Genomic DNA, 15,820 nt, shown 5'->3' with positions numbered 1-15,820 from the left:
GTGAACTGAGGAAAAGTCTGAGTCTCGTCGGATAGGGCATACCCTGCTGTTCCCAAACATAGCAGTCAATGTCCCAGACAAAAAACTGCCAAAACAGTTCTGGCTACAATTGTCGTCCTTTTCTTGCCTTTTCCTCTTGTCTTTTTCTTGTGTTTCCTTCCCGCGCTTTGCCGCCTCAGCTGCATGTCCTTGGCGCGATTAGTTACAAGACAGATAGAACAGACGGATGACTGATCACACAGGGCAACCCGTGGCGGATAAGCGCTTCTTTTGCAAACACGCGTACTCACTCACCGACGCACGCGCGGGTCAGTTTCCCGTCATCCCAAGGAGAAACCAGAGGAGACACAGAATCTAAAAATCTAAAAACAGTAAGCTTGCTTCTGCACTTAAAAAAAGGAAAAGCAAGCCAATCCGAGCGTGCTGTCGATACACGTAATTGCATAAAATTTTTCCACCCCCTTGTCCTAACAACCCGCTGATGTAGCAAATTTGTCTAAGAGTATAAAATAAGCACCACGAGGGTAAAAAAGAATAACGCTTCGGACTGATGGGGAAAACGGACGAAAGTAAGTCTCCCGTGTCCCGTCCCTCCCAAGTCTATGAGCAAGAAGTGAAAATAAAAAGCATGTCTCCGAAAAAAACATACATTTGGTCCATTTTTTTACCCAGAAAAAGTAACCCAGCCCGAGAGGAAAGTTTAATAAGCCAAGAGAGAAACAGAAACATGAAAAAAAAGGGTGCTGACCGTGAGGTCAACACTAACAAAACAGCTCAATCTAATACATGGTATCGTGCGACGTAACAGTTCCGTCCGTCATCGTTATTCGTGAAAAACAAAAGCCAACAGGTGTCGTCGCTACATTCCGCAGAAAAAGGGGGATGGGCGGTTGTTCTTGCACGCTGAACATCGTGATCGCATGAGACGAGAATCGAAAAGAGAAAAAAAGATAAGAAACCCAAGAACCTGAAACCCATCATGACTCCGACGCAATGCCTAGCAAAGAGAAAAGCAGAAAATGAACACTGTTTCCGAATAACCCAACGTGAAAACGATAAGAGTCCCTTGAGAAAGAAAAGACACATTGGGAATCAACGATGTCGATCCCGAATGCATCAGTCTCTCGTACGCGATAAATATAAAATTTTATGAGCCAGGGCGCTTCGTACTCGCGTCGTTCGAAGGCGCGCGCCTCGGACCCAATCGCAAATCATCTCGTAGCTGTGGCGTCCTTTCGATTGACTGCGAAGTCAACACATCCTTAGCGAAGCTCTGAGTATGCAATAGCTGGATCGGCCGATAACCTTTTCAAATCCACTCCGGGTACGGGTTCCCAGGCTGGGGCTGGCTCCATGGTTTCGACGACGGGATCGCGTGTGAGTACGCTCACCCATACTTCGACCCGCCGCTACCATCTCTGCGTGTTGACTTCCCAGCCGCACCCATAGCCGACGCTTTCCTGCTTCGCCGGCTCGATCTCGGACTCTCGGTGAACCTGACAACCCTTCTCACACCGAGGCGTGCGTCCTGTCCCGCGCCAAGCCCAAAACGCCACCGATCCTGGTGCTCAGAGGATTTGCCGACGCCCATTTTGCGCATCATCTGCGACTTGCTGAGTTTGTTATCGTGGAAAACCTTGTCTTCGGCCACGTCGTCATTTGCCACGAACGAGATAATCTCGGCCAAGCACGTCACTCCGTGAGGGAGCTTGAATGGAGCCCTGCCATGAAGGAACGACGCGAGAGCCACGAGGTAGACCGCCAGAAGCGCGAGCAGGAATCCAAAGGCTGGAATGTTGGGCACCATGCGCACTTCGTTGTCATCGGTTGTGAGTGCCATGAACATACCGCCGCCCACCACGGGGATCAAAATAAAAATGACGGATAGAGCATGGATCACGGCGACACGCCAATGACGGTTGCGGTATGCACGGTAGGCTGCTTGCAGTGGAACACAAGCTGCGTAATCTGCAAGCACCGAGCGCTCGGGCAACGCTCCCTCTTGTCCAGCAGTGAGCTCACCCCATGGCTGAAGTATGCGTAGCCACATCTCCAGTATCTGGAAGCTCAGAAACAAGAGCATACCAAGGAAGGCTGGCAGGAAGCTATACAGAAAGTTCGCAGAAGAGAAGCTTCCGTCGACGGGACCAGCGCGCAATCCGGGCAAGAAGCCGTTTTGGATGTTTGTTGCAGGCGCAAACGAGACAGCCAGAATCGTGATCAGCACTGCGACCATGGCGATGATGAAGATCACCAACTGACGGGTGCGGAAGCACCATGGCAGCCAGCGATACCGCACCCTCCTATTGTGTGGCGAAGCCTCGATATCGATATCTTCCTCATCCTTCTCTGAGGCCATGTCGCGCCGAGATTCTTGTGGTCGAGTACGCTCGCGAGCGTCCAGCACCTTTTGCGTAATTGGATATTTCGCATTTCTCCACCTGGCGAGATCCAGCTCGTGACCTCTTGCAGAGCCGAGGCCGTACTCGATCATATTGCCTCGTGTTGGGATGTTCTCGAACCCAACCGCGTTTCCTGGCTGTGGGTTTGCCGCCAAATCCATGTGCATTTCCCACATAGAAAGCCTGTCGCTATCGCGGTCTCGTAGAGCCCATCTGAGCTCGTCACGAGAGGCCATGACTTCAGTATCGCGGTAGTCTCTGAGGAGATTGAAAGCAGGACTCGTGTCGGGGTGGTTTCCGTGCGACACGAGAGCCGCCACGTCCGCAATTGACCGGATATCCCAGGCAAGCCCTGTCAAGGGATTTCTTTGCCAGTATCTCATGGTCAAAAATATCGCCAAGAACAAGCCGAGGTACAGCGCGATAAGTGTCCATGCGACTCCTTGAACCGTTGCCCAGCGCCAAGTATCATCGCCCATATACACAACCGTGAACAGGGAGCTCTGCAAGGGTATAGTGAAGTTCACCAACCACATCATGAGCAAGGGCAGACACAGGTCACAGTAGTAGAGAACTCGTGCAGGCAGTGTCTGTTTGTAGTTGTGATTCCGGACTTGCTTAGGCGGCCGACCAGGGTAGGGTCTGTCCCTCGGATCGGTTGAGACCTGGTAAGGGGCAGGCCGTAATGGCAGAGGCAGGCGAGGGAAGAGATGTATGGAAGGTCGATATATATCATCAAAGAGGGCTCCACTGCGAAAATAGACCGAACTCTGGGCTAGCCGTGTAAAAGGCAGAATGCGCAGCGTAGTCATCATCACCGCCTGGCTATAGAAAAGAACAACCGTTGCGAGGAGTTGCGGCAGCATTCGAAACACGAAGAACTGGCCTCCATATATAGTACCGTTGTAGTTGACAAAGCCTTTATTGGTCTGCGAGTAGATGGCGCAGAACATGAGGAGAGCAATGGCCACCACGCACAGAGCCATGAGGATCGACAGAGATTGATGCTGCAATGCACGGGGCCGGAAGCATAGATGAGTTTGGCTCCTAGCAGACGAAGCCTCGAATCTGTCGGGATACTTTTCAGCGTTCCTGGGATCGTTTTCTTTCGAGACATCAGCCACGCCAGGAGGCTGGCCATGTCGCACCAATGTGGACTGGGAGGAAGGCTGGGAAATGCCTGCATCCCTCTTTTTCTCGGCCCTTGCTTTACGCTGCGACTGGTGTTTCTGGAGATGCAGGTCACGCTCCATCCGGCCGTTGGGCGGTGGAGTCACGCCCCTAGGCCCTGGGTGTCGAGAATATTTTGCGGGATAGTCATGATCAGGTATGGACGGATCATAATCGGCTGATTGGTTGCTGTCCGTAGCATTCGACGGCCCTCCCCGGCGGAAATCCTTGGTAATTGCTTCAATGGCATACTGAAGGTGCTCCGTGTCATCCAACCCGGGCGTGACCTGGCCGGCCTCCAGAGCCATCCTGTCTTTGATAGAGATGCCCTGGGCGGCTGCTGCTCGCCCCTCCAGCATGCACCGGTAGCCGATGTCTGGTACGTCGTCCAGAGTGAGGTCCGGTTCGTCCCTCAATTCTGCCAGAGCGGCCTCGGTCAGTATGACAGGTGCTTGACGCTGGCCAAGGAAGCGGTCTGGCTCGTAATCTGGGCCAAAATCTGAGCAGTTAAAGCGGTCTGGGCCGTAATCTGGGACGTATTCTGGACCGTTGAAGCGGTCTGGGCCGTAAATCTCCGACTCTGACGGCCAGCTAGAAGCGGTTCCTGGAGGAGATGGTACAGCCGGAAGTACGCTTGGCTGAGCAATGTCTGAAGCAGCAGTTGTGGAATCGTCGTAATCGTTGTATCGTCTGTCTCGTAATCTCGTGGACTCGGTGTAGCTGCTACTTGAAGCTATTCTTCGCTCTGATCTTCTGTTTGTGGCGTGTGATTTTTTCGGTTTGCGGGCATACGAGCCGTTCCCTACGGTGACAAGGGAAAGCAAAAGCAAACGGGCGGTCAGTATTGGGGTGCGTTTTGCGAGCTGAAAGCAGGAGACAGACACAAAAGCAGGTGCCCGGAATGGAGTGTAAGGAAAGATGCAACTTACTTGGCGGCTCGACATAGTCGAAATTCAGGTTCATCCTGCTTATCGTGGTGGTGTCCTCGAAATTTCCGTCGCTTCTCGTTCTTGCCGTCTTTGCAGCAGCAGCAGACCCCCTCCTCCACTTGGATGGTGGTAGTCGAGCCAATGGGTGGTACAAGGAAATGCATGTGTATGCACGTCGAGGAGGACTTGCATATTCACGGTGTGCGGGCCTACTGGTTTTGTTGCTCTGGTTGGTGCGTTGGACCTTTTGGTCGTTGCGAGGCTGGGAGATGGGGTCCAAAGGTGGAAAGGTAGGAGTGAGGAGGTTGGTATACACCCTGTTCGTGGGGCTAGCCGGTAGTAGGGCGACATCGCAAACACCTTTCCCAACCACCTTTACAGGGGTTAGTGACGTCCAAGTCTGACATTATTGCGGGATTTTGTTCTGGCGGCTTTCTTTTCACCTGCCCAAGGTGACGGAAAATAGGAAAATAGATCAGCTTGTATTGTTCTAAGAAGCAGTAAGCAAATGACGAAAGCAATTATCTCGTCTGAATGACCACAAGAGGACTGATGCATTTGCACCTTGAGCCAAAGTCAATTAAGTTGATGTAAGCCCTGCTCTGAACCGTAGCTTAGACTAAGTAAGGTACTGTCCCCAATCAATTTGATCAATGACGACAGCCCCAACCAGAGCTCTACTGGAGCTCGCTGGGATCGAAAGCTTCTGTACTGGTAAGCTGTACCGGTACGGTGTAGGCGAAAAATAAGGAGGCGGGGTAACCCCTGTAACAATAACCCCTGCCAAAAGAAAAAAAAACCAACAAAACTTTGTGCTGTGCAACAATATGCAGGGTCTGAGATGGAGACCGCTCTGGACTTGCCTTGTCTTTTTACTCCATTTGTTTCCCGTGCTCGGATTCATTCAGGGGGTTAGTTTGTGTAAAAAAAACCAGTAACTTAGAGCTCTCATACCAGGAAACGTAGTAGCCACAATCGCCAACATCATAGCCCCTCACGGAAACCCATCCTTCAGTGCCTCCTCGACCGATTTACCCGTCAACATTCCAAACACCTCCTCGTACTTGCCCCTCGTCGCCTTGACTACGTCGTCGGGCAGCACGACCCCCTCCTTACCCTTGAGCCCATTGGCCGTCAGCCAGTTCCTGATGAACTGCTTGTCGAAGCTCTCCTGGTCCCGCCCGGCCTCGTACTTGTCCTTGGGCCAGAACCTTGACGAGTCAGGCGTCAGCACCTCGTCGACAAGCACCACCTCGTCCGTCTCCTCGTCCAGCCCAAACTCAAACTTGGTGTCGGCGATGATGATGCCCTTGCCCGCAGCGTAGTCTGCCGCGGCCTCGTACACGGCCAGCGCCAGCCTCTCAATTTCGGCCGCGTACTTGTCACCGACGATCTCGGCCGCCTGCGCCGGCGAGATGTTGACGTCCTTGTCGCCCTGCTCCGCCTTTGTCGATGGAGTGTACAGCGGCTTCGGCAGCTTGTCGCACTGCCTCAGGCCGGCGGGCACCTGCAGGCCGTGCATCGTGCCGCTCGTCTTGTACTCTGCCCAGGCCGAGCCGGCGACGTAGCCGCGCACGATGGCCTCGACGGGGAAGACCTTGAGCTTGCGGACGCGCATGCTCCTGTTGCGCACGACGGCCTTTTCGGCCTCGGACAGCGACGCCGGCGCATCGGTTCCGAGAAAGTGCGTCTTGAGGCCCGCGACCTTGGCCGTGAGCAGCTTGAACCAGAACACGGTCGCCAGGTTCAGGATTACGCCCTTGCCCGGCACGCCGTTGGCCATGACGACGTCGTAGGCGGATGTGCGGTCCGAGGCGACGAAGAGGAGTGTCTTGTCGTCGACCGTGAACAGGTCGCGCACCTTGCCAGTGGCGATCTTGGGGAGCGTAGTGAGCTCCACGCTCGTGACGGCTTCTGATGCGGCCATGACGTTGCCTTGTGATATGTTTTGTTTTGTGGTTTTCAGTCAAGGCGAATCAGTGATTGTTTGCAGAAGAGTTTCCGTCCTGTGCCAATGACAACCTGAAATCTCTATGATAATAGTATTGACTATAGTTTGGGATCGGTATAGCGAATATAAATTCACTACATAAGCTGTGAGTCAAATTATGGGGTTGAGAAAAAAAAAACATGGCTCAGAAAAAAAGTTGTAATCCCTCAAATCGCATCACATCCCACACCTGTCGCGGGGTGGACCTTGTCAAAATAGGTAGGTAGACATTCCTACCGCGAACCTTATTGGACTTCAGCACATTCCAAATGATCATAGATTTTATAACAATGGAGCCTCGAGGCTATTCTTGTAATTCGAGCTACCTTTCTGACGCGGAATCGACAATACTCGCTTACATGGCATGAAAAGGTTCCAGTTCGTGTATTAGAGGAAGTCTGCACGTTAATGGAAACATACCGTAGCAACAGAAGAAAACATTGCCCCACGTGAGACGCGGGGCAAATTTGCTATGCTAGCTTTGCGACGACCGCGCCAAGAGCCAGCGCATGCGACCAAGCGGCATTGAAAGCTTACACTCGTTTTTTACTACTTTTTCTTCGGATTTGACGTCGCCAATGCAACACATGAATCTGGTTATTTTCCCTGATATTATTACTACAATTAACATCATGTGCTCTAGAGTCTATCTAGCTTGCGTGTAAATGTTCGCACGACGCTCCTCCCAATGAAAGCACTGGGCCCGTACCGCTCGTGTAATACTTGAGGGAACAAGTGCCCAGTGATGCTGATGCTGGTGTAAATGATGCAGTCCAGTTTTCCCAGTTTCCTCCTCCCAGACGTTTCAAGACCCAGCTCATGTCCCGGAAGGAGATTAACCAGGTAGCCGGCCATGAATGCGCAAATCCTAATATACCGAACAGAGTGATTGTTTCCCTGCCTCATATTCCCCGAAGCAATGCGCGCGCAGACAGTCATAGACGTCATTTCTCTTTTCATTGTTCCATTTTCTTCTTTCAAAAAAATCACAAGACGAAAAAGACGCCTCCGAACACAGCAAAGAGGGTCCACGCGCCAACGAGAGAAGCAACCTCCCTGCCGAGGCCCACCACAAGACCTGCCGCGGCATTCTTGCTCTCCGACGCGGCTGGCACCTCGGTCGTGGTCACGGTCGGCAGTCCATCGGCGCCCGTGACGGTGGTCTGGACGGCGATGTTGACGACCTGGCTCGCGACACCCGTGAGACGCGGCAGGCCGTTGTCGGACGACGTCAGGTTGACAATCTTGCTTTCGGTGGCGTTGAGGTTGGCCTGCGCGATGCCGACCTGGTTGTGGTCGAGGTCGTAGACGACGTAGGCGGAGCGCAGGAAGGTGTCGCCCAGGAGCGTAAAGTCGGCGCCCTCGAGCGAGTTGTACTGCTGCGCGAACTGGCCCGTCGACTGGATCCCGAATAGACACACGTCCTTGAAGGGCAGGCCCTTAGGGGTCTGGAAGCCGTCGAGGTTGCGCACCACGTCGAGTATCATCTCGTACCCGGGCACCTTGATGGTGCCGCCGCCCCGGGCAAAGGTGAAGGACATGACCATGTCCTTTTCCTTCTGCAAGTACTCGCAGCTGACGTAGGCGAGACCCGTGACGTTCTTGTCCTCGACGGCGCCAAACATAGCAAAGACCTTGTCCGCCATCGCGGCGGGGAGGTAGGTCAGCGTCGTGCCCGAGTCCAGCAGCGCCGGGTTGCTGTCGCTGCGCAAGTCGATCTTGGTCTTGGTCTTGTTGCTGAGCTCGATATCAAAGCCGCTCAAGGCGACGGTGAAGCTGGTGATGTTCTTAGTCGTCACGTCCGGGATCAGCGGTATCACCTTGAGCGCCCCTATGAACTTGGCCGTGTCGATACCTCCAAACAAGATCCGCCCGGAAGGCGACCGCCGGTCGTTCAGCCAAAGGCTGTAGGCCTTGGTTTGTATGATCTTTTGTGCCACCAACTCGTCGATGATGTTGGGGTATTTCTCCTTGGCGGTGACGTGCGAGCTGAACCCGACGCCCAGGATACCTGTACCGCGAACGGTGGTGCTCGCCACGCCCATCTGAAGCCCCTTGATGGTGGTCTTGCCAATGGTGAAGTCATCCTTGATGTAGTCGCCACGGGCCGCAGAGCCATCGAGGTACCGGATCTGGAAACCGTTGCGTTCTTTTAGTGAGTATGTAGAACTCTTGGACTCGTTGTCTGTGTATTTGGCAAGAAGCCTCTGTTAGCTTGACAATCTCCCTTGGCACAAGCATGATGCTGCTAATCAGTTCCAAGCGGCGGGTAATAGAATCGTACAAGTGGCACCGCAGCTATCCCCGTACTGCCGCTGCAACCTCGCGTTTCCGCAAAGATCCGCCCTGGTCGACACGACCCAGGCGTCACTGCTGCCTGTATCCAAAATCATGCGAGCATCTTGGCCCGGCGTTCCGATCTTGACGTCGAGGTAGTAGCCGCCGCCTGTGACGTTGTTTGCTATACTCTCCACAAAGGTGCTGCGCTTGCCAAGGTGAGGGTGAGGACTGTCCGTCGTCGATCGCATCAACTCAAAAGAGATGGTCGCTGATACGGCCGCGGGGGCTATGAGAAGGGCGCCGAGGAGCCTCATGTTGACGGGGGTTGATTTTCGGTCTCACGAAGACGAGGCCAAAGCTGGGGATACGGCGGCGAAAGACGAAAGACCGACACTCCAGTAGCAACACATCTGTCCAGTCGGGGGAATGAGGATTAGACCAGATAGATGGCTGTTGTCGAAGGTAAGAATAGTCAACACCCCATTGACCAACCCCAAAGAGGCTTGAAAGGAGACAGGCAAGACAAGACAGGTCAGGCGGCTGGCTGGTGGTCAAAGAAAGATGGTCAGCCTCTTTGCCCGCATTCGTGACGGGAAAGTCAATGGCGGCTTTCTTGACAGGGGCAAAGACAAACGGCCCGTGCGAAGCTCGGGGGAAATGATAGGCGATTTGGAAGATTAGAATGTGGGCGATCGTCCGAACAAAACATTTTAGATGTGCCAATGTGCTCATTTTCGAGGTTCCATCAAAAAGACGAACTGAGAACCCCTGCATGTGCTGTCTATCCATCCTGTCTTGCCTGTTCAGGGTTCGGCCGGCAACAAAATCGGTACAAGTGGATCCCTGGCTTGGTTAGTAGTAGGCCGGGGCGCCCGCTCAGCAATACCATGGCCGCTGTCAGAATTTCACCTGAATCGTTTTGGCCAACAAGGCTGTCCCTTGATTTTTTAGAGGTTTGTTTCCTTGGGAGGAAGGCCAAATAAACAACATAAATAACTCTGATTATAGAATTCAGAAATTACCCAAGATTTACGTATCAAGAAAATGAATGCATCAAAATTATTCAACAGCCACATATTGTCGGACATCGTCAAACTTTTTTGCCGATGGTTGCCAGGGATGAAGGAGGGGACACTCCGGATTGCCCAGCGTTAATCTTCTTGGCCCGCCGGTTCCGCTGCAGGAAGAGACATGGGGGTGGTCGGCAAGCTAGGGCAGTCGACCTATAAGAGGCCTGAATTGAACAAGGGCAGTCCTGCTTGGCGATCTTGGGGAAAACACTCACCTGATGCGCAATGAATTGATGACTTTTTTTTTGTCCATTATTACAAAGTACCTTCCTTGCAAGCTTTGGTTCAAGTGGTCAACTTGTCAACTTGTCATCAACAACAGTGCACTTCTGCTTGCCATTGTGACGAACCCGGTGCATGTCTTATCCGGCCACCCTGAAGAATAAAGACAACAAGAAAAAGAAAGTCTCAAGTGTCAAACTGTCATACTGTACAACGCAGTTGCAGAGGGCACAATCACCTGGGGTAACCCACCCCCGACTATAGAACAGGTGTTCATGCGAGCTGGCGGATTCCCGCTCGAGTGCAGAAGAAAGGATAACCTAAACCCACCCATGGAATTTAGCGGGTAATAGACTGGAGAGAATAAACGCCCCAAGATAGGCTTTTTGCCGTTAAAACGATCCACATTTCATCAAGGGGCGCGCCACCGGCGCCGCGCCGCATTCCAGTGGTACGGTTTTTGCGGCGGGCGGCAGGGGCGGTCGTTTTTTTAATTCCCAGAGTTCCCTCTTTTGTGTTTTGTCCTTGTTTTCGGCCAACGAATTGGTTATCTCTTTTGTTGATCTCTATGCAGGGGCCTCGTTCGGGTGATCGGCTAGGCGGCAAAACAGCAAACTTCCTGTGCAGGTTTGCCGGAAATAGAAATAGAAGTTGAAACAAAAAAAAAACACGACAGAAAAACCCTCTGGATCATCAAGATCATGTTGGCCAGCTTTTGAAGGCCCTTCTAATTTCATTCTTGTTTATCTGCCGGCGTGCGTGCCTGATCCTGCAACCTTGTGGGTTAATTATCGCCGTACTCCGTAACACGAGCGATTCATACGATGTACGAGAGCATCAGGTAAAGAGACTGTACCCCAGCCTTGCCAGCCCCGCCCTGTAGCTTGAATTGTTGACTGGCAGGACTGGACCCTATTGCGTTATTTTCACGCGTGGCGGCGCAATATGGAGCCCTATTCATTTCTTCTTCACCGTGCAAAAAGAGGCATCTTGGAGTTTAAAAGCACAAAAAAAAGAAAGGACTTTTTTTTTTTTTTGTTCTTATCTGAGTCTGGTCTGATTACGTACCAGCCCACCTCTGACTGTACAGCACAACACTACCATAGCATGCTGTTGTCATCATCTCGTATTACTTGCTTCGTTGTTCGCAGTCTCAGTACTGTACAAAGCAGACAAGCAGGGTTCCTTCAACAACAGCAGACTGATCGCCTCCCCACGGAAAGTTTCACGAGGTATATCCCAATCATACAAACCAAACAATGCCGATCGAATACTCCACACCGCGGTGAAACAAAACTTGGCCACGCGTCTCCTCTCGGAAATAATTGAACGAAACCTGCTCTCTCTGTAGCGACCAAGGTTGAAGTCCACAACCATGGCTTTTTGTAGGATGTTTTGCCTACGATAACCGGGCAAAAAAGCTTGGCACTGCCGGAGGTAAAAAAGGTGCCTAGATTGCCGATATCCCTTCACAGGGTTCCTCAATAACCGGCTTCTTCATGATCTTCCACTCCACATAGCGCTCAACACCACTGTTGCGCGAGGAGATGGGCCTGGCAAAGTCCCTTTTGGCCCGCGCATTCACGCCGTCAAAGTAGAAGCGCATTGGCCACTTGTCCACGATGGTGTTTGTCTGCTTGATCCCGACGCGGGTTGTAACCGCAACTCTGTCAAATCGTTTGAGGGCTGGAGCTGGATTTGAACTTTCTTCTCCCTGGGAGGGCAGGGGTGGAATTTTCCAAGTTTTGACTTGTGGGTGTGAAAGAACAGAAAACCGAATCGAAGCAACAACGGAGAGAAAACATTTACGCCTCGAAGGCTCTGTCCATATCCCGAGCAGTACGTACGGCCGAGAGGGCCTTTATTGAAAATTGCTCCGTCTGCTTGACGTTCTGTGCAGACTTGGGCCCTCTCTTTGTCGGGTTTGACTAGCGGATTCATGCAGGCAACGACATTTTGCGCCAACGTATTGGCCTCGTTGACCCCAAAGTCGCGAGCCATGAGTTTGTTCACCTCTGGCACGGCATCCGGGAAAAGGGGCAGAGATACAGCTTTGTCGTTCGTCGTGGGCCTCTTGAGCATGCGACCCATGGCCTTTTAACGTTTCATTGATGCCGATATATAAATTGTCGCAGGTGTTGAGACCTGTTGGAATGTAGGTGTCGGTCGAAGCTGGTGCAGAAAAATAAACATCCACGGTATGAAAGACTGCAACCATCTCAACAAAGGAACAGTGATGATCACGCAGCAACATAGCCTCGATGCGGTCAAACTTCCTATCGTCAATGAAATTCCCCAGCAGGCAGGCATCGGTACAAAAGAGCTCGAAGGAGAGTTTTCTCGCAGCCAGCTGGCGATGGAATTCTTCAGCACGATCGAGTATACGCGTGCAGAGAGCTCTGTACGCATCCTCTTTGGCAGGGCTTTGGTGGGAATCTAGAACAGCCGAGAGTGGCCAGGAAGCAAGCGGATCCGCATCAGGCAGCATAGGCCAGATATCCTTCTTGTGGAAGAAGGTACTAATGAGAGACCTGTTTTTTTTTCCTAAGACGTCAGTAACAGGTATTTAGCAATTGAATCATCCAATGTCATCAAGAAGCAGACCCATACGGGTTGGGCAAGACAAAGTCGACCCTCGAGGCTCCAAAGGGGAGAAGAATACTGTCAGTCCTAAACTTGTGAGATCCCATGCGGATACTGGGCAGCTGGCAAAGAAAAACCCGGTCCACATAGTCAACGTCCTCGAGGTCATACACTACGTGGTGTCGAATTTCTTCAGCGCGTGCTTGCTTGCTTGAGCTTCTTGGGCGTCTCTAGCATCGAGAGCAAACCGAGCTACTGGGCACGCGAGAGTACCAGGCGGATCTTGATTGTGCTATCAGAAGCATGATGGCGTTGCGAGTGACCACGTCGAACTCTTTGTCGTTAAGCACTGCAGTCACTGTGTGCTTGTACTCGTCAGGCAGTTGGCCTATCGACACGATGGCATTGCTTAGGTCACCGGAGGCTGGTGAATCTGTGGTTAGCTACAAACCTTTTCTGACAAGGGGGACCTCTTGTATCAATATCAAAAGTATCACGAAGATAAAAATGCCTGGCTTAAAAGTACCAGCAAAGAGGAAGTCAATATCCTGCTGAAAGTCAACACCCTCATTGACTTGAGGCTTGATAACATCAATTGCTGGGATGGTTCCCCAAAGATACTTGTTTGCGCCATAAATAAGGGTGGGAGGCTTCATACATCCCCCATTGCAAAGGCAGGGCGTCGGTTCTGCTTCCATCACCGGATTTGAGAATCTTACCACAACTAGGCCATATCCACCGCAGGCAACCTTTGCCTCGTTCGGGCAACCACCACTGCCGTTGGTCTTCTTGATTCCATGGTTTGCACAAGCAAAGTGGGCAAGAAGAGGATGGGCCTGGTTGACCGTGTCGGGTTTGACGGTAGTCATGTTCGGTTTCCAGGTGAGGAAGAACTGAACAAGCCGGGACAGAAACAGCACTTGAAATAAGCAGAGTAATGAGAGAAACATTATACGGCAGTTCGAATCGAGAAAAGAGTGAAGGCAGGTGACCAGTGTTCAAAGTAAAGGTTGCCAAAATGCCTCTGTATGCAGACAGCTCTTGGTGGGGTGGAAGAAGAAGAAGAAGAAGGAAGGAAGGAGGACGTCGACATTCTCGACAGGGTCTGATGTCTCAGGCGTAGGAATACCTTTCAGCAACAGATCAGTACAATAGCGTCATGGAAGCAAACAAACGGCCGTTATCGTTGCATGTTGACGCCGGACAGCTACATGACGTTCGAAGTTGACGTCATGAGGCCGTTTGTCGTCTTCCCCAGGCCTGTATACCTCACATATTTGCTAAGCACGAGATTCGAGCACAGCAGTCAGTGCAAAGAACAGCTGCCAAACACGGCGAATATCAGTCTACGGGGTCGACTACCGTAAGGCAAACAGCCCCGAAAGGACGAGGATCACAGCGTTTGTTGCAAGCTCCAAGGTCAACCCGTCCCTGATGGATGACATGCTTCCCAGCCACCCCCAGCCGCTGCTTGCCTTTATAACAGCCCTCCCAAGGCACACTTCCAACGCGCCACGGAGTAAAACCCCCAAGGGGGTTTTCGTAGCCAGGCACCCTACGGGCTGCCTGGTGAGCTTTTTGCTCTTTTCTTTTTACTTTCTAGGAAAAAGGGGGGAGGAGAGGAGGAAGGATATTCGGGTAAGCGCCATATAAATAAATTTATTCACCCCAATACTTACTTGACTTGTTTTTGGGGCATGAGCAAATCACGGTCTTCAGTCGGGGACTAGTATTAAATTGTGTTGATCGCAGTCTACAATATATGTTTTCATGTCCCGCTACCACTGGCCTGGTCATCACTTTTCTCTCACATTGTAGTGTATCCACCATCGACACAAAGGCTCGTACCCGTGATCCAGGACGCATCGTCGCTGACAAGGAACAGCACCGTCTTGGCTATGTCCTCGACGTTTCCTATCCCCTTGAACGGATGCCGCGCAGCCAAGGCCTCACTGCCAACGCTATCCTCCAACATATTCTTTGTCATTACCGTCTTGACAAAGCCGGGGTTAACCGCGTTGACGTGAATATTCTACCCAAGGGCCCGAGTTAGTTTTGCCACACTTGTTTGACTTGTCTTTTCTAAAAAAAAAAAAAAAAAAAACAAGAGAGAAAAGTTCCCCACCCAGCACTTACAAAAGGGGCGCAATCCAAAGCCGCCGCCTTGGTGATACCCAAGACGGCATGCTTCGACGCCGCATAGGCCGTGACGCCCTTGATGGCATTAACCCCCAGTATGGACCCCGTGTTGACGATCCAACCACGATCGCCGCCGGGGACGAGCGGCTCCTGGTCCTTCATCTGCGCGGCAGCGTACTTGCAGCCCAAAAACACCCCCTTGACGTTGACGGCCATGGTGAGGTCAAAGTCGTCCTCGTCGTACTGCCAAATCATGGTGTCGGGGTAATTGTCCCCCTCCTTGCCGACGCCGGCGTTGTTGAACATGATGTCGAGGCGCCCAAACTCGGCCACGGCCGACTTGACGAGCGCCTGCACCTGCGCCGAGTCTGACGTGTCGCACGACACAAAAGTGGCCCGCCCGCCGAGGCGCTGAATCTCCTCGTGCGTGCTGATGCTGCTGCTGCTGTTGGAGTCCGTCGGCGGGCCCTGTCGGATGTCGCTGCACACGACGGCGGCGCCCTCGCGGGCCATCAGCAGGGCCGTCGCGCGCCCGATGCCCGAGGATGCGCCGGTTATGATGGCGACTTTGTTGGCGAGGCGGCCTGTCATTTTTTGATTCCTTGTCCAAGATTGATTCGGAAATGCGGAAAAAGTGTACTGTAGCTGTAAAATGACAAACAAATCTAAAAGGATTGGAGTACGCCTTGTTTATGCAGAAGAGAGTGTTTTTTTTAGAGCAATGCTAGTTTCTAAAGTGAATTAGAGAGCTAAAGATGTACGTATTTTAGTTTACAGCTGGTACTACTCCCACACCAGAGATAGTATAAATACTCGGGTAAAGTATCAGATACTTGTATAAGGTACACCTTGGGGTCAAACTCTACAATAGGCGCCGTACGTTGATAACTTGCCTTTTCCAGTATCTACGAAGGGGTGACCTAGTTAAGTTATCCGATAGTCCGCACCATGTGCGACACCCCGCACAATCGGTGACTAGAAAGACTGGAACCTGGTGTTTCTCTTTTTTTTTGTCAAGACGTTAGGGACTAGACC

At 52.1% G+C, this 15,820-nt stretch overlaps 5 protein-coding genes across 5 annotated transcripts; all 5 read right to left on the bottom strand.

Annotated features, from left to right (window-relative positions):
- Positions 1-204: 204 nt before the first annotated feature.
- MGG_12538 (uncharacterized protein) lies at positions 205-4,850 on the bottom strand. The gene is made up of 2 exons (XM_003720629.1): positions 4,502-4,850; positions 205-4,374 (listed from the first exon to the last, which is right to left on the bottom strand). The coding sequence occupies exons 1-2, from the start codon at positions 4,533-4,535 to the stop codon at positions 1,388-1,390; spliced, it is 3,021 nt and encodes a 1,006-aa protein (XP_003720677.1). The 5' UTR covers positions 4,536-4,850; the 3' UTR covers positions 205-1,387.
- A 94-nt stretch (positions 4,851-4,944) lies between these two features.
- MGG_12537 (phosphoribosylaminoimidazole-succinocarboxamide synthase) lies at positions 4,945-6,590 on the bottom strand. Its single transcript, XM_003720628.1, has one exon. It carries the CDS (start codon positions 6,426-6,428, stop codon positions 5,496-5,498), a length of 933 nt encoding a protein of 310 aa, XP_003720676.1. The 5' UTR covers positions 6,429-6,590; the 3' UTR covers positions 4,945-5,495.
- A 493-nt stretch (positions 6,591-7,083) lies between these two features.
- MGG_03014 (uncharacterized protein) lies at positions 7,084-9,570 on the bottom strand. Its single transcript, XM_003720627.1, has 2 exons — positions 8,776-9,570; positions 7,084-8,676 (listed from the first exon to the last, which is right to left on the bottom strand). The coding sequence occupies exons 1-2, from the start codon at positions 9,083-9,085 to the stop codon at positions 7,478-7,480; spliced, it is 1,509 nt and encodes a 502-aa protein (XP_003720675.1). The 5' UTR covers positions 9,086-9,570; the 3' UTR covers positions 7,084-7,477.
- Positions 9,571-11,513: 1,943 nt separating this feature from the next.
- On the bottom strand, positions 11,514-13,596 carry MGG_03015 (uncharacterized protein; the record flags this gene model as incomplete). Its single annotated transcript, XM_003720626.1, has 6 exons — positions 11,514-11,812; positions 11,911-12,157; positions 12,279-12,594; positions 12,674-12,818; positions 12,903-13,070; positions 13,173-13,596. 6 exons carry the CDS (start codon positions 13,594-13,596, stop codon positions 11,514-11,516), a joined length of 1,599 nt encoding a protein of 532 aa, XP_003720674.1.
- Positions 13,597-14,359: 763 nt separating this feature from the next.
- MGG_03016 (3-oxoacyl-[acyl-carrier-protein] reductase) lies at positions 14,360-15,507 on the bottom strand. Its single transcript, XM_003720625.1, has 2 exons — positions 14,783-15,507; positions 14,360-14,678 (listed from the first exon to the last, which is right to left on the bottom strand). The coding sequence occupies exons 1-2, from the start codon at positions 15,374-15,376 to the stop codon at positions 14,454-14,456; spliced, it is 819 nt and encodes a 272-aa protein (XP_003720673.1). The 5' UTR covers positions 15,377-15,507; the 3' UTR covers positions 14,360-14,453.
- Between the last annotated feature and the right edge of the window lie 313 nt (positions 15,508-15,820).

This window comes from Pyricularia oryzae, chromosome 7 (assembly GCF_000002495.2).
Source record: "Pyricularia oryzae 70-15 chromosome 7, whole genome shotgun sequence".
Taxonomy (NCBI): domain Eukaryota; kingdom Fungi; phylum Ascomycota; class Sordariomycetes; order Magnaporthales; family Pyriculariaceae; genus Pyricularia; species Pyricularia oryzae.
The sequence above is the reverse complement of the archived record's forward strand: the minus strand, read 5'-3'. Positions and strand labels throughout refer to the sequence as shown.

Bases quoted from the DNA above. Each gene is read 5' to 3' on its own strand.
- MGG_12538 (XM_003720629.1), bottom strand. From the start codon at position 4,535: ATGAACCTGAATTTCGACTATGTCGAGCCGCCAA. The intron at 4,375-4,501 runs GTAAGTTGCATC...TTGTCACCGTAG, and splicing joins CGACTATGTCGAGCCGCCAA to GGAACGGCTCGTATGCCCGC.
- MGG_12537 (XM_003720628.1), bottom strand. From the start codon at position 6,428: ATGGCCGCATCAGAAGCCGTCACGAGCGTGGAGCTCACTACGCTCCCC.
- MGG_03014 (XM_003720627.1), bottom strand. From the start codon at position 9,085: ATGAGGCTCCTCGGCGCCCTTCTCATAGCCCCCGCGGCCGTATCAGCG. The intron at 8,677-8,775 runs GTACGATTCTAT...CCAAATACACAG, and splicing joins GGATAGCTGCGGTGCCACTT to ACAACGAGTCCAAGAGTTCT.
- MGG_03016 (XM_003720625.1), bottom strand. From the start codon at position 15,376: ATGACAGGCCGCCTCGCCAACAAAGTCGCCATCATAACCGGCGCATCC. The intron at 14,679-14,782 runs GTAAGTGCTGGG...GCCCTTGGGTAG, and splicing joins CTTTGGATTGCGCCCCTTTT to AATATTCACGTCAACGCGGT.